At 46.3% G+C, this 15,922-nt stretch overlaps 1 protein-coding gene across 10 annotated transcripts in view; it reads left to right on the forward strand.

Annotated features, from left to right (window-relative positions):
• Positions 1-15,922, forward strand: part of UGDH (UDP-glucose 6-dehydrogenase) — a 59,462-nt gene that overhangs the window by 17,664 nt on the left and 25,876 nt on the right. For 9 of the 10 annotated variants that reach the window (XM_085863717.1, XM_085863719.1, XM_085863715.1 and 6 more), the window contains exons 4-7: positions 5,049-5,249; positions 10,066-10,263; positions 10,711-10,858; positions 15,419-15,499. In XM_085863717.1, coding sequence (XP_085719843.1) covers positions 5,049-5,249; positions 10,066-10,263; positions 10,711-10,858; positions 15,419-15,499 — 628 coding nt within the window. The remainder of the gene's footprint in view (positions 1-5,048; positions 5,250-10,065; positions 10,264-10,710; positions 10,859-15,418; positions 15,500-15,922) is intronic. The other variant, XM_085863713.1, reaches the window with a different exon arrangement.

Genomic DNA, 15,922 nt, shown 5'->3' on the forward strand with positions numbered 1-15,922 from the left:
AAGATAACAGCATCCAAGATGTCATTTGAAAGCCTCTTAGTTTTGACCCAGGAAACTCATAATACCAGCAGCTCCGACTCCTCATTCAGCACGTTGAGGGCCCCTGTAAGGATATCCAGTGTCTCCGCAAAGATGACTGCATCACCTGCAAAATCAAGGTCAGAGATCTTGACATTCCCAAAAGATGTACCGCAGCTTGAACTCTCCGACATCCTCCCCAGAATCCAGTCCAGACAAGCGCTGAAAACGTAGGGGGCCAGTGGACACCCCTGAAGAACTCCAGTAACAGCTAGAAATAAGTTGGTGATGGAATCACCACATCTCACAGTACTCTCTGTACCAGAGTATAGTTCAGAAATCAGATTGATCAGTGTTGGTGGCACCCCACAAAGACCGAGAACCCTCAAGAGGGTATCCAAATTCACTAGAATCGAATGCTTTGTGGAGATCAACACCAGCTGCGAGCAGCTCCTGCTGAAACTCATCTGCATTCGGTGAGGACCCCGAAGAGCAAAGACATGGTCAATCGTTGACCTCTTTGGTATAAAGCCTGACTGCACTGGGTACTGATATTCAAACAGATGGTGGCGAACCCGATCAATAATTATCCAAGCAAAGACCTTGCCCGGCACTGAGAGTAGCGTTACCCCTCGGTCGTTGTTGCAGTCCTGGCGTTCACCCTTCCCATTCCAAAGAGGGACAACAAGGCCCCTTTTCCAGTCATTTGGGATGATGCCTGTGCTCCAAACAGAGCACAGAAATGCATGCAATGACACGAGTACAGCATTTCCACCAGTCTTGAGAAGTTCAGCATGGATGCCACAGATCCCAGGAGGCTTTACCCCATTTCAACTGGTTCACCACAGCCTGTTTCCACAAACAAAGGCAGTTCATAGCAAGGTCAAGGATGAGAGGTAGCTGAAGAGTTTGCGAACAGATTTAGTGGAGATATAGGGGGTCTGGGTGCTTTGGGGGATCCTGAAGAGTTGTGGAGTGCCTTCAAGACCACCATCCTTGATATTGCCGGAAGATGTCTTGGAACTTACCGAAGGGCGAAGAATAATTTTGTCTTTCAAGGGGACACTGGATACCATTGACCAGAGTCACAGGGCCAGGCTGAATGGCAGAGCTGAGCTGTTCAGGGAGTTGAGGCGTAAAACTGGACGTGCACTAAGGGTGGACAAGGATGCCTATGTGCGAGGATTCTGTGAAGGGGTAGAGCATCACCTGTGGTCAAGTGATTCTCGTCCTGCTTCCGGGGAATTTGCGCATTGCGTTCATCCAAGCCCATCCCTCGGTGTACTGCAGTTAGAGCAGAGGGTGGTGGGCTCTTGACAGAGGAGTCTGAAGTGAAGGCCCACTGGGCCGGTTACTTTGAGCAGCTGTACTAGGCTGATCCACCTGCTGTCGAGTTGGATGTCAGGGGTGTTACAATCCTTATTGCTGAACCTCCGATCAACTGTGGTCTACCTTCGTTTGTGGAAACACAGGCTGCGGTGAACCGGTTGAAATGAGGTAAATCTCCTGGGATCTGTGGCATCCATGCTGAACTTCTCAAGGCTGGTGGAAATGCTGTACTCGTGCATGCAGTTTTGTGCTCTGCTGGAACACAGGCATCATCCCAACTGATTGGAAGAGGGGCCTTGTTGTCCCTCTCTGGAAAGGGAAGGGTGATCGCCAAGACTGCAACAACTACCGAGGGGTGACGCTGCTCTCAATGCCGGGCAAGGTCTTTGCTCGGATAATTCTTAAAACGATTTGCCACCATCTGCTTGAACACCAGCGACCAACGTACTCAGGCTTTACACCAAAGAGGTCAACGATTGACCGTATCCTTGCTCTTCGGGTCCTCACCAAACGCAGACGAGAGTTTCGGCAGAGGCTGCTTGCAGCCTATGTTGATCTCTGTAAAGCGCTTGATTCGGTGAATCGGGATGCCCTCTGGAGGATTCTTGGTCTTCATGGGATGCCACCAAAACTGATCAATCTGTTGTCTGAACTGTACTCTGGTACTGAGAGTGCTGTGCGATGTGGTGATACCATCTCTGACTTATTTCCAGTTGTTACTGGAGTTTGTCAGGGGTGTGTACTGGCCCCCACACTTTTCAGTACTTGTATGGACTGGATTCTGGGGAGGATGTTGGAGAGATCAAGCTGTGATGCATCGTTTGGGAATGTCAAGATCTCTGCCCTTGATTTCGCAGATAATGCAGTCATTTTTGCGGAGACTTCAGATATCCTTTCCGGGACCTCGAGGTGCTGAATGAGGAGTTGGAGCAACTGGGATTATGGGTTTCCTGGGTCAAAACTAAGATCCAGGTTTTCAATGACATCTTGGATGCTGCTCTCCTGTCTGTACCTGTTTGTGGTGAGGATGTTGAGGTCAAGGAGAGATTCATTTAACTTGGCAGTGATATTCATACATCTGCTGGCTGTGAGCCAGAGGTCAACAGACGTCTGGGTCGGGCCTGGGGAGTCATGGATTCACTGTATCATGGGGTGGTGTGGTGCTGCCGGTACCTGTGCGGGAGGACGAAAGTCTGAGTCTTCAGGTCCTTCATGCTACCAGTCTTGCTCTGTGGATGTGTGACTTGGACTCTGATCTGGGATCTGAGACAGAGACTTAATTCCTTTGGTACTTGGTCTCTTAGGAGAATCCTTGGCTATTGCTGGTCGGACTTTGTGTCCAATGAGCGGTTGCTGAGAGAGACTCAAGTGAGATTTGTTACCTGCATAGTTTGTGAGTGTCAGCTGCAGCTGTATGGACAAGTGGCTCATTTTCCTGACGCTGATCCTGCTCACGAGATTCTCTCAGCGAGGGAGTCTCGTGAGTGGAGGAGGCCAATGGGCCGACCACATGCCTCGTGGTTGCAGCAGGTTGATCAGCATCTCAAGGAGTTGGGGATGGGCCAGGCATCTGCCTGGGGGATGGCCAGAGTCCCCTGGAGTACCGGCGGAAAGTGGACGCAGCGACTCACTGCACCAGTGCATGCTCCTATACTTGACCTGACCCAGACCCCCCAAATCACCACTCAGCCTGTTTGCAAACCCCTCAGCTACCCTTTCATCCTTGAGCTTTCCAACATCCGGCCGAGGCTGGAATGGATTTCATCTGCAACTTCAGAGTTGCTACAACAAGCCTGTGGTCAGTATTTATGAACAGAACTCCGGGGGACGCTGCAGTTCTAAATCATCCTTCAATGATCAACGAGCACATCGTCACCCTCCTTTGCCACAACACCAACGTTGGAATACAAAGTCCAGCGATGAGCCTGTGGCTGCTGAAACCATGAACCAGCCACACTAAGTCCTCAACTTCTTTCAAAGTCAAGGACCTTGGTGCTATTCTGGTTCACAGTTCCAGACCCATAGGGAAAAACACGTCTCATAACCAGCCCTATCAGTTCCAGTTGATGCATTGAAATCCCCCAAGTCTTGAAGAGTTTCTCGCCTGCAGCACTGATCAACCCCAGACTCGAGCACGACAGAATGCCTCCTTCACAGTGACATCACTCGCCTCAGTCGGAGCATATATAGAGACCAGGGAAATGACATCCAAGCAGTGATTAATCCTCAGTCTCATAATATGCTCATTGACTGGTGTTCCCTCAATTATCATGGGAGTCCAGCAACTCCTTGGGTATGGTAAATATCAGAGCAACTATATCCGTAGTATGTGTAACCACACACACCATGATCTCACCACTATCCAGTCTCTCAACCTCAGAGAGTGCTGCAATACCGATGTTCAAATGCTGGAGCTCAGATGATAGCAGAGACAGGTGATCATCCTCTCTTAGGGATGGGACATTTCAGGCACCCACCCGGAGGGACCGCCTCAGGTTAAACCGAGGAGATGCCGTCTGGGGACGATACCTCAGCACCACCCCGACACACACCACCACAATCCAACCCAGGAAGATTACCTTGTGCTTTTTTTGTTCCAGCAAAGAAAGGGGGTCCTGAAAGCTTTGCCCCAATCACGTCATCCGGTGAGCTGCCCTGCAAAGGGAAGCTGCACAGTTTCAGTTTTCTTTGTGTTTTTTTTCATGTGTTTTGGGGAATGAAGTGTTTTATGGTGGCATGGGTGTAGAAATTCTGCCATCAACCTCCCAGGAAAAGGAAACCAAACTGCAGGAGGACTTCCACAGATGTAGTTGAGCAGCAGATATGGATGGCCATTGGCTCACAAGGAGCTCCTCCACCCTTTGGCAGGTTTTGGTTTTAATCCTGTTGGGTGTCCATATCCATACACCCTCCTCACCAGGAAACCTGGTTGGGGAGACGGTTTAGTCGCCGACAACCTGACCATGGAACAGGTCAGTACAGATTTACATGGTACCTGCAGCAAGTCAGAGATCTGATCTGACCTGACCTGACAATTGTGTGGAGAATAGCATGCCAATATCTATAGAATACCTTGAAAGTAATGTACATATAAGCTTTGTTTTGAGTATAAACAAGTGCCAAGCCAGGGGGTCCACATGCTATGCCCCCACTGTTTTCAAGACAACAAACACAACTAACCCCTACTCCATTTCCAAAATCTCCACCACCCCCACTCATTCGACTCCCAATGAGGCCTACACTGTCCTTGAAAAGTTTAGTCACAGTCAATTAAAGCAGTTAAATAGATTGCCTTTCCTCATAATCTACCCCCCCCTAAAATGAAAAATCTATACATGAATAACTTGAGATTTCTCCCTCTCCCCCCAAGCACCACTCCAAAACCCCCCTTCCTCCCCCCATAACACTCACTACAGGGCCACCATTATGTCTGCCAAGTTTGGTGGCCCGACAATGTTGTTCTCAAGATGTACAACAAATAAGGAATGGACAGACAATAAGGGCAGCTTTGCTTTTGTGTCAGCTTTGTCTGATGCGAGATTGGTTAGCAAACGTGCCACATGTGGACCAACAAACATCCAAATTAAGTTTGAAACACCTGCATAGAAGGTACCACAATGTGATGGGATTTGAGCGTGTTATGATTATAGTTTTAATGAGTTTTGATACTGAAATCATTGTGTTCTCTTGGGGACCCACAGGTGAACACTCCGACAAAAACTTATGGACTTGGGAAAGGGCAGGCCCCTGATCTCAAGTACATTGAGGCGTGTGCACGGCGCATTGCATCGCTTGCTACCGGTTACAAGATCGTCGTGGAAAAGAGCACGGTGCCCGTGAGAGCTGCTGAGAGCATCAAACGCATCTTTGATTCCAACACTAAAAATGATTTGCACTTAGAGGTATGTTGTGTTCCCCATCTATTGAAACAAAGGCGAACAAATGTACAGTCTGGTGGAGATATGTAGTTGGCTTGCCAGTACTGCTTGGAGTTCATATGTGAGCTACTTCATCCACATTTGGTGTGTGTGCAAGTGTGGTCCCACAAATCTGTATCCCACAAGCTTGTGTTCTATTTTTAACTTGGCTTGAGTGGTGCTATGGCAAAGTATTCACACACGGCAAAAAAGCAGGAAACTTCAAAACTATGCAGCCATTCATTCACCGTTTGTTTATTTATTTCATTGCATAATTGTTTTGAATGACGTGCCGCAAAGTATAGCAGTGGAAAATCGTGGTAGACTGAACAGACAAAGAACGTCACTGAATTGACGGTTTGTTAAAATAGCCTTGAAACTAAAATGTTTGATAACATTGCTGCATGGGAAAGTTCCAGGTTCAAATCCCCCAAAATCTGAATCTTACAATAATTATACCAGATGCATCTTGAGGACGAAAATAAAACTCTCTTATTGAATCCCTTGTCCATCACTAGCTTTTTTTTGTCCCTGGTTTCCGAACGAGGCTGATTAATATCAAAGAATATTTTGTGTTTGGGTGAAAATCTTTGGAAAGCTGCACTATGAAAAGGTCAATATTCTGAAAAATATCTTCAAGAATGATTGTTGCTGTTGGAATGTGAAATGGGATCGAGTTTGGAACTTTGGTGAACCATCAATTTTGGTATTTCTACCAAGCACGTTACAAACAGCTGAATAGAAAAACCAAATTAAGTCCATTGTTTGAGGCAGAATAGCAGTGACGAGTCATTAATACTTGACTACTAGTTGGATCATGCAATAAATTCTTTGAAATGTCGTTTTATGACGTGTTGTTGACGTGTGCTTTGATATGTGATGTTGATGAATCTGTGTGCAAGAAAACACGAATTGGTCTTGCCCCAAAGCGCTTGCAAGACTATTGCAATGCCTCTGTCTGTCTGTCTGTCTGTCTGTCTGTCTTTCTCCTTTATATATATATATATATATATATATATATATTTTTTTTTTTTATAATATATATACATTATATATAATATATATATACTATATATATATATATATATATATATATATATATATATATATATATATATATACATCCATATATTTTTACGTAAATTGTTTTTTTCTCTGCAACCACTTGTCCAATCGATGCAAAACTTTAAACATAGGAGGGACTCCTCATGGAGAATATTTGATTGATAATTCTGATGTCATAGACCACATGGTATGGAAGCCATATTGGGTTAAAGTAAAATCTGGACATCTTCTCCAAAACCGCTCAACGAAAAAAATTGAAACTTTGCATCCTTACTGTAATTCACAGACCGGTGTTTGTGTGTTTGTTTGTCACGCTACTCCTCCTACAGTTCTGGCCGGATTACATCCAGACTTGCTGCAGAGGATCAACATAACCCAAATTCATGTATAGGGGTGTTTTTATCTTTGCCGGTGGTCTTTCGGGGGGGGGTGGGGGGAGGAGGGTGAAGGGGAGGGATGCAAATTCTCTATGTAAATGTGTATCATGTTGTGCTGCCCTTGGGGAGGGTATTACAAATCTCCACCATTTCCAGTACAGTGTTACTGTCCCCACGTTTTCCAGTGCAGTGAGGTGTTTTGAATTATAAGCAGTGGGTATGTTTTTGCTTCATGCACGTAACCCAGGTTATTTATTTTTTGCTTATACAGAGCTGTCAGTTGCGTATACACCGCTCAAATAAAGGTATGCGTCAGAAGAACGTGTTACATGCTTAAAACAAGATCACCCGAAGGGCGGGTACGTTGCTAGTATGTCAACTCCCCAAGGGGTATGAAGGGTGATAACGATGACATTATCAGAGAAGTGGTACTCTAACCATAATTGGTTGAATTGAAATCCTTATCCAAAAAATCTGAAACTTCATATATCTGATCTACGACCCGATGTGAGTGAGGAATTAAATTTATGACGTCATCGGTCATGTGTTTTGTTGGCCATATTGGATTGAAAATAAAAACTTTCTTCTCCAGAAGTGCTTAACAGATCGATGCAAAACTTCATACATCTAACATTAGGCATGGGGAATATTATTCGAAAGTTCTTTTTTTTTTCATATTAACCTTTAATGACTCAAGTTAGCCTTTATGTGCACAAAAGTGGTTGTTAAATATCCTAATAATCAATCAATAAAGCTAAACGCAATGTATGAGATAATGGCAATGATAATGGAAATAAATAAAACGGACAATGGCAATGTATGAGACATGATATGGGTGTATTGGCCATAATGATAGCTTGTTCAGTTGACGATAGTATGTGTTCAGAATGAGCGTGTGAGGCAAGACTATGCGCTCCACTGAGTGCCATTCTAGTTTGCAACAATTATAGGCTACTTGGGGAACAAGCTGATCATTGTGGTTCTGCATTCATTTTGAGGTGCAAATGTAACTTTATGTAATCCATAAACCATTTGTACAATGATAAATTTATCATCTTTATTGTTGCGAATTCGCGCCCGCAGGCATGCGAACGGCCACGTAACTCGAATCGCGGTACGTCGCCCACCGGACAGACAATTCTGTCGTGACCCTCTCAGACCAATGCCGGGAGCTAGTCACGGGTGGGCCTTTCGGCCTCACCACGATTGAGCCAATCGGCCCCCGCGTGGGATAGGGTTGTTCGCCAAACTCGACCTACCTAAGTACCCACGCGGAGGGTAGACCGGGCGATCGCACCTCGCCGCAGGTCGACTCCGGACACGGGCCACTTAAGCGATCCGTTCCGTACTATCGGGATAACCAAGCGGTGTTATCGTCGGCCTCGACGGTTCCGATTAATTATCGGGTGTATTAAGCCCACTACCAATCCTTTACATGAAGCAAGATGGAGATTCAATTAAAGAAAAGACGAAGCGAAACGGGAAAACAGTTCAACATCATGCACATTTATTCCGCGGAACACGGAGAGCACACATATACAGTTAAACAGAATGCACATAAAGCAATTGCAACAAAAGAAACACAACAATGCAGATCTACAACCGACTACGCGTATACACGGCAACACTTACACAGTTTTACTTCACCAGACTGGCGCCACACACACACGTTTACACAGAAACAAAAGAAAAGGGCCACCCTCAAAGACAAGGGGGCAGACGGAGCCTGTGGGCCAATATTTGCGCGGGACCTGAAAGAGCGGTCAGCTCCGCGAGACCGGGTGGATCCTACCCGTGTCTTTGTGATGAGCCGCAAACGTGGCAGCGCGGCGGTGCCCCGACTTCGTGCTCCTTCGCGGGTTTCGTTGGCACTGCTTGGAGTGGGGTCGGAACGGGGCCCCCTTTTCACACTATCTCAGCGCGGGGGAAAAAGGAGGGGTGGAATTGTTGATGCTCTGGGGAAAGAGGATAGCTGGCTTGCTTGGGTCCCGTGACGAGCGATTCCACCGCGACCTCGTCGCCGACCGCCGTCTTCCTTGCCTCGGACCCGAGCTCTTCGGTCTCTTCCCCAATTCTCCTCAGCCGACTGCAGCAAACCACCTGTAGGCCCTCGCCTCCCGACTCCACTCCACGTTCCAACCCGACTCTGCCCAAAACACTCTCCGCTCTTCCAAGGCCGACTCTCCGCTCTTCCAAGGCCGACTCTGCTCAAACCGACTCTGCCCAAACCGACTCTGCCTTTTCTGCCACTCTCCGCTCTTCCAAGGCCGACTCTGCCCAAACCGACTCTGCCCAAACCGACTCTGCCCAGATTCGCCCCGCACTCGGCGCTTTATAGGCTGGCAGGAGAACCCATATGCAAATTTCTGGATCAGAACGAGCTCGGGGGTGGAGCCACGCTCGCCCATTGGATGGAGAAAAAGGGGCGTGAATCTCCCCTGATCCTATAATTTGCATATCTCGATTCCACACAGACGCGCCTGGAGGCGGAGCCAAACCGCCCCGCGCTTGCTGATTGGACGGATCAGAAGTGGGCGTGTAGCATTCCTGATCCGAATTCTCCTCGGAAAGGCCGCATTTTGCACTCGCGGCTCGGCGCGCGTCCCGTACGAGCCCGGGACAGCCTGACGCTCGGTGCTCCCTGGTGGTGCGGGAATGGCCGCAGAAGGAGAATCATAGAGGTGGAGGTGGTGGAGGGTTTATGGTGGTGGTTTATGGCCCTGGTGCCATTTGGAATGGCGGTGATGCGATGTTTGCGGGAGCGAGTTGTGAAGGTAAAGATCGTGGCTGTTGGCGTTGTTGTTGTTGTTGTGAAGTGGCGTTGTGGTTGGTGGTTGTTGTGTGATGGCGGTCGAGACGTGGTTGCTTCAAAATAAAGATAGAACAGAAAAACGGCTATCTCAAAGGGTCGCAGCCCGAATGAATCACATTTATTCCCTCTAAACAACGGGTTTGGGCTAACTTCACATGTACTTACAGAGATATCTCACCTACGGGACCTGAATGGTGGTTTGCAAATTTCCTCAACCGCAACATTATCAATAAATGTGGGGGATAACTTGCCTGCCTCACGTGGTCTGGTCTCCATAAGATGCTAGTCCATTCCTTGTGGTTGACTTTGTTTCCCTTGTTACAGGAGGTTGTTAAAAATGAGCATCGGCCCGACCTTCTGAACTTCCCACTAGATGACCAAAAAATAATAATAATTGACAGTTTTAAGAATGTCCCAAAAGTTCGGAAAAGTCAATTACATTCTTCGTTTGATATTACGCAATCGATGTCGCCAAAATTCGAAACTGTACTTTAAAGTCGAGCTTTTAATTGCTTGATTTATAATGGGGGTTGGGTTGTATGGTCAGGTGCTGTCAAATCCAGAATTCTTGGCTGAAGGGACGGCCATTGACGACTTGAAGAGCCCTGACCGAGTGCTCATTGGAGGAGAAGAAACAGCCAAAGGCAAGCAGGCAGTGGAGGCCCTCGTCCGTATCTATGAACGTTGGGTTCCTCGCACAAAGATCATTACCACCAACACATGGTCTTCAGAACTCTCAAAGCTGGTAAGGAACATATGCAATAAGTGGTTTGTTGCAAAGTTGCTTTGAAGGGAGAATGTGCTCTTCTGTTTTTTTTTTTAATATAATCTGCTTGTAGATAAGATACTTGGAATATTTTGCATAGCTTTGCGTCTTAATGAGCTTGTACACTAATCTTATTGATATGTTAGCATTCTTTTCTTCAAGTTGGCAAGGTAATGCACAACATTAACTGATTCATCCAGGATACTACTTGTGTAATTGATGAGATTCATGCATCAAGTGGCAACAAGAAGTTATTTCATATATTTTATACTTTTGATCTATTATATCCATGCATTGTAATTCAACTATTTAATTATTTTGTTCGACAGATATTAAACACGTTTAAGCTGATTCAACCCAAACTGATTTATTAATCATACTACACTAATATTTTGCCTGTTATTAATTAATTCTCTTTCTTTTTAGGCTGCCAATGCATTCTTGGCTCAGCGAATAAGCAGTATCAATTCTATCGCGGCGGTGTGTGAGGCAACAGGTGCTGATGTGGAGGAGGTAGCACACGCCATCGGCACCGACTCGCGCATTGGCAGCCGCTTTCTCAAAGCCAGCGTTGGTACAGTGCTTGTGGACATTAATCGACGTTGCCATGCTTCTGTGTATGCTGTTGTGAAAATGTTGCGAATTAATGGAGATCAAAACAAATTTACGAGTAAAACTACATTTCGTTTCTAGCCGCAACTCAGTATAACAACAGGTGTGTGTCATCTGGGATGGGGATGTTGGTGAGATTATAGCCAGCATGCTGAGTCTGTCAGGGCTTTGCCCATCTTACTATGTGGATGATTTTAAGATTAATTTGGAGTCTTTTTATGATGAATCCTCATTTAAACCATTTTGTTTACTTTGGTTGTATGTTGACTTAACAAATCATGCATCTGCTCATGCAATAATTAAACCACCCACTGTAGGATGGGGGGAGGAATATTGCTGTTGTGAGGTTTGTTTCTATAATTAGTGCCCCTAATTTTTTTATGGTGCCACAGAGTTTCTTAAACCCCTTGGAGAACAAAACCACTATTTAGAAAATTATTATTACTATTACAATTATTTTTTTCTTCCTGCACTCCCAATATCCGAGCTGTATCACATTTCCGTGCTGTATCTCGGAGCCGGCTAGGACTTCCAGTATGAAATTTTGCATCAATAATGGGAATAGAAAGTGCATGGTGTAACATCATTTTTTGACCTTGACCTATTTTAAGGTCATGAGCTAATTAGAAATTAAAACGTTTTTATGCCTCCTCTGACGAAGTCGCTGGAGGTATTACGTTTTCGGACTGTCTGTCCATACGTACGTATGTCCGTCCGTCCATGCTACTTTTCCTTTTTTATCTGCAACCGCTTATCTGATTGACACAAGATTTTCACTATAGGTGTGACGACTCATGTGGCATGTTTTAATGATAATTAAGACATCAGAGGAAAGCCTGGTGTTGGCTTAGTAGTTAGGATGGCTGACTTGGGATCCTAGGGTCTTGAGTTTGAGCTCCATTGGCTGCTGAATTAACACCAGGTGGGGTCGAATCAGCCTGTCATCTTCCTGAGGTCATAGAAATGAGGGGCACAGCATCAACAGCACTCCAAGAAATGATAGCGACCTGCTATCCGGCAGCCAAGCTGCCATACGCAAGAACCGAACAGACATCAGAGGTCACGTGGTGTGGCAGCCATGTTGGAAAAAAGGAATAACTTTGGGCCCCTATCTCTGAAACCGCTCCATGGAAAAAATTTCAACTTGGTGCACGTGAAGTACTCATGGGAAACGAGTTTGATTGTTTTTTGATGTCATCGGTGGCTTCGTTATGACATCATAATGGCATAAGTAGAATGCTTTATCTGATCAGCATGAAAATTTTTGAGGGTCATGTTGGGATAAATTGTATGGGGGAAAAAATTGATATCATGGGTCACGTGGTTCGGCAGCCATATTGTTTTTAGCATTAAAAACCTTCAAAAAGTTCTCCGAAACAGCTGAACAGATCAAGGCAAGTTCTCCACCTTTGATGTCATAGGTCACATGGTTTGTCAGCTCTGATTTTTTGTTTTTCAAGAATAAACCTTTAAAAACCCTCTTCTCCAGAATGGCTTGACAGATCAAGGGGAAAATTCACCCACGTTCCCCCAAGCCTTGGTGATACCATGGTGTTCACATATAATTAATGTCACATAGTCTGGCAGCCATATTGGATTGAACAAAAATGTTTATAAAAGTTATTTTTCTTGAACTGCTTCATCAATCGACGTGAATTGTCAAAGTTATGATCTAGTATTCATGGGGAATATATTGTTGTAGATTTCCCGCCCGCCGGCATGCGGACAGCCACTTTTAGCCGAATCGCGGCCGTACGCCCACCGGACGAGCAATCCAGTCGCGACTTTCCGGAACAACGCCGAAAACCAGTCACGGGTGTGCTCCAAGCACACCACAACCTTGTCCGCACTCTACCCGCGCTACAGGGTCCGATGGCCAAATAATCGATTTACCTAATTATTCGCGCAGGTAGATTACCGAGAGATTGTACCTCAGCGAGGCCTGCTTGGACACTAGCCGCTTCAGCAGCTCGCTCCGTTTTGGGATAACCGAGCGGGGTATTATCGCGAGGCCTCGCTGGACCCGATTCTATTATCAGCTATTAAAAAGCCCGCTATTATTCCGAAATGCAATACGGCAGTTCAATGGAGGGAAAATAACGCGACGAACAGGTCAACATTCAAACAAGCATATTTATTCACACATGTATGCAGTCAGGTATTCATGCAGGCACGTATACAAGCATGCACATATGCAATTATACAGCCAACAAAAATAATGCAAAGGAGAGAGCTAATACCGTGTATTTATTATTTACACACTTATACACAGTTCTACTTAACGCACTCGGCGCCACAACTTTCATACAAAGAAAAGTAAGGAAAAAACCCCTCAAAGACAAGGGGGAAGACTGGACCTCTCAGGGTCTTTATGACCTGGAGCTTTGAGGACTGAAGGAGCTCTAAGAGGCCGCGCAGGTTACCTTCCTCGCTGGGGCGACCCGCGACGTTCCGTCCCCACGGCAGCCAGCGTAACAGCGGCTCGGCCGCGGCCTGGTGATTCGGGCCCCAGCCGGCAACGCCTGAGAGGAACGAACGGGTCTTTGCTCTTTCTGAGTTAAAGAGAGATCTTTAAGAACCCGTCCGTCCCTCAGCAATGCTCGGACTGTGCCGAAGCCCGATCACCTCAGACCGTTCGGTGCCGGTTGGCGAGCTCTTTCCGGCTCTCACACGAACACGCAGCTCCGCGCGGCACAGCAGGCTTGGCCGTGCCCCCAGCTCGCGTCTCCTCCACTCTCCTCAGCTTCTCCACCGACTGCAGGCTTCAAGCTCCAGGCACTCCGAACCCCGACAGACACTCCACCGACTGACTGCGCTTGGCATTCCGCTCGGCCTTTAATAGGGCCCGAGAGATGAGGTTTGGCCTTCGCACTCTCACCTCTGATCTCTGACCCCCTCCCCCGCTGGCTCTGCCCCTCTCGCTCTTTTGATCCGAATTCCGAGGTGAAGCTTGCACAGAGCGGACGTGCGCGAGATCACCAACTTACGCGGCGAGCGGACGTGCGCGAGATCACCGAATTGCGTGGCGAGCAAACCCCCGCGTCTGCCTGCAGTGATGCCGTTCGATGCGGACTCGCCGTGGCTGGCGCAAAGATGGCGTCGTTTCAGAGATGAAGGTGAGGCGATGTTGTTCGTGTTGATCTATTGGGTGAGATGTGGATTCGGGGATGGTGAGATGTCGATGTTGTGAAGGCGGTTGCAGAGAGGGTGGTTTGTGGTTGGCGTGGTGGAGAAGGTGGTTGGTGGTTGGCGTGATGGAGAAGGTGGTTGGTGGTTGGCGTGGTGGAGAAGGTGGTTGGTGGTTGGCGTGGTGGAGAAGGTGGTTGGTGGTTGGCGTGGTGAAGAAGGTGGTTGGTGTGGTGGAGAAGGTGGTTGGTGGCTGGCATGGTGGAAAAGGTGGTTGGTGGTTGGCGTTGCGGAGAAGGTGGTTGGTGGTTGGCGTTGTGGTTGGTCCAAAATAACGATAGTAAAAGAAAAACGGCTTCCTCAAAGATCACAGCCCGGGTGACACGAATAAAACCCATTAGACAACGGTGGGGAAATCTATCTGAACACAGAGTTATCGGCATAACTGAACTAAGGACCTATATGGTGCTCTGCGAATTTCCACAGCCGTAACAATATGTTTTAAATTCCAACCTAATTGGATGCATCATCTGGCAGCCAGAATTATTTAATATGTTGAATCAGGGTTCAGGGATTCAAGTCAACCTTGGAACAGGTATGTATAATGATATGATAATGTGGGCGGAGGTATATGGCGTTGATATAATTTTGTCCTTAACCTAATTTTTAAGGTGATGGCCCAATTATAGACATTTTAACATTTTTCACCAAAACTCGACGAAGGCTTTTCCCATTGGAACAAAATTTCCCTCTCTAGATAGCCTGGAGCAAAGCGCATTTAAGCTTAATTTACATCCCTTCAAGGTCAAGGTCAAATGGTGGTCTGAAAAAATAACACGTTTTTTGTCATTGCTTAATTTTGCCAATGTGGAATCTTAGACCGCTTGATCTTCCAAGATGTTCTTACATCATCATAGTGAACCTGCATTGAAGTTGTGTGTGCCTGGTGTTGGCTTAATGGTTCGAGTGGTGGGCTTGGGATCCTATGATCCTGAGTTCAAACCCACTCAGCTGTTGAATCAATACCAGGTGGGGTTGAATCTGCCTGTCATCCTTCCATGGTCGGCAAAATGAGTGCCAGCTTGCTGGTATTCTGTGTTGGAGTGGTGACCCGTCCAGGATTGTGCCCAAAAGCCAAGGCGACCACTTAGGCAGCACCAATGCTCTGCACAGAGTATGGTCCCAATGGATGGGATAGATGGATTGAAGTTGTAAACGTGATATGTAATTTGTGGCCTTGATGTACTTTTTTCGTATTGTGACCTAATTAATTAGAAATACCTTTCGATCATAATTTTAATAATTTTCCTCCGATTTTTGTGATGTTGAGTTTTATGGAAAAAATTTTGATGGGGATATATTTTCTTAATTTGCACTCTATCCCAAAATGTTGAAGGTCAAGGTCATATGGCGGTCCAAACAAAAGATGCCATCATTGGATTGTGTGCCAAGGGTGTGTCGCGGGCGATCACCCAGGGTAAGCCGGGGGGAAGCTTACCCTTGGTGATTGGGTTAATATAATGTAACTAGCTATCTATCATCACAAAGCAGTTTCATCATGTAAATTAGGAACCAGCTGACAAAGTGAAAATCTTTCTGCTATATTTGGGTGTTTATACTGGAGAGTCTCAATGAAAGAAATACGAATACAGTAACTCGCCAATTTACGTCAAGATAATTTGCATAGTTTCGATAGAACGTTATTTACATGTTATGGGACAATAATCGATTTGTCACGCTAGTCCGATGGAATGCCCTTCAAAAATTTTAAGTACAGTCCTGTGGTGGGTGTACCTTGCGAAGTTTTTAAATACATTTGCGCGCCATCTGCCTCTGTAGAAGTGACAACGTTGTGTCACCTGCCAGTGAAGAACTGACAACATGGCAAGAGCTCAGTGGA

This window comes from Eptatretus burgeri, chromosome 18, assembly GCF_056783735.1.
Source record: "Eptatretus burgeri isolate ZD-2024b chromosome 18, Ebu_testis_v1, whole genome shotgun sequence".
Taxonomy (NCBI): domain Eukaryota; kingdom Metazoa; phylum Chordata; class Myxini; order Myxiniformes; family Myxinidae; genus Eptatretus; species Eptatretus burgeri.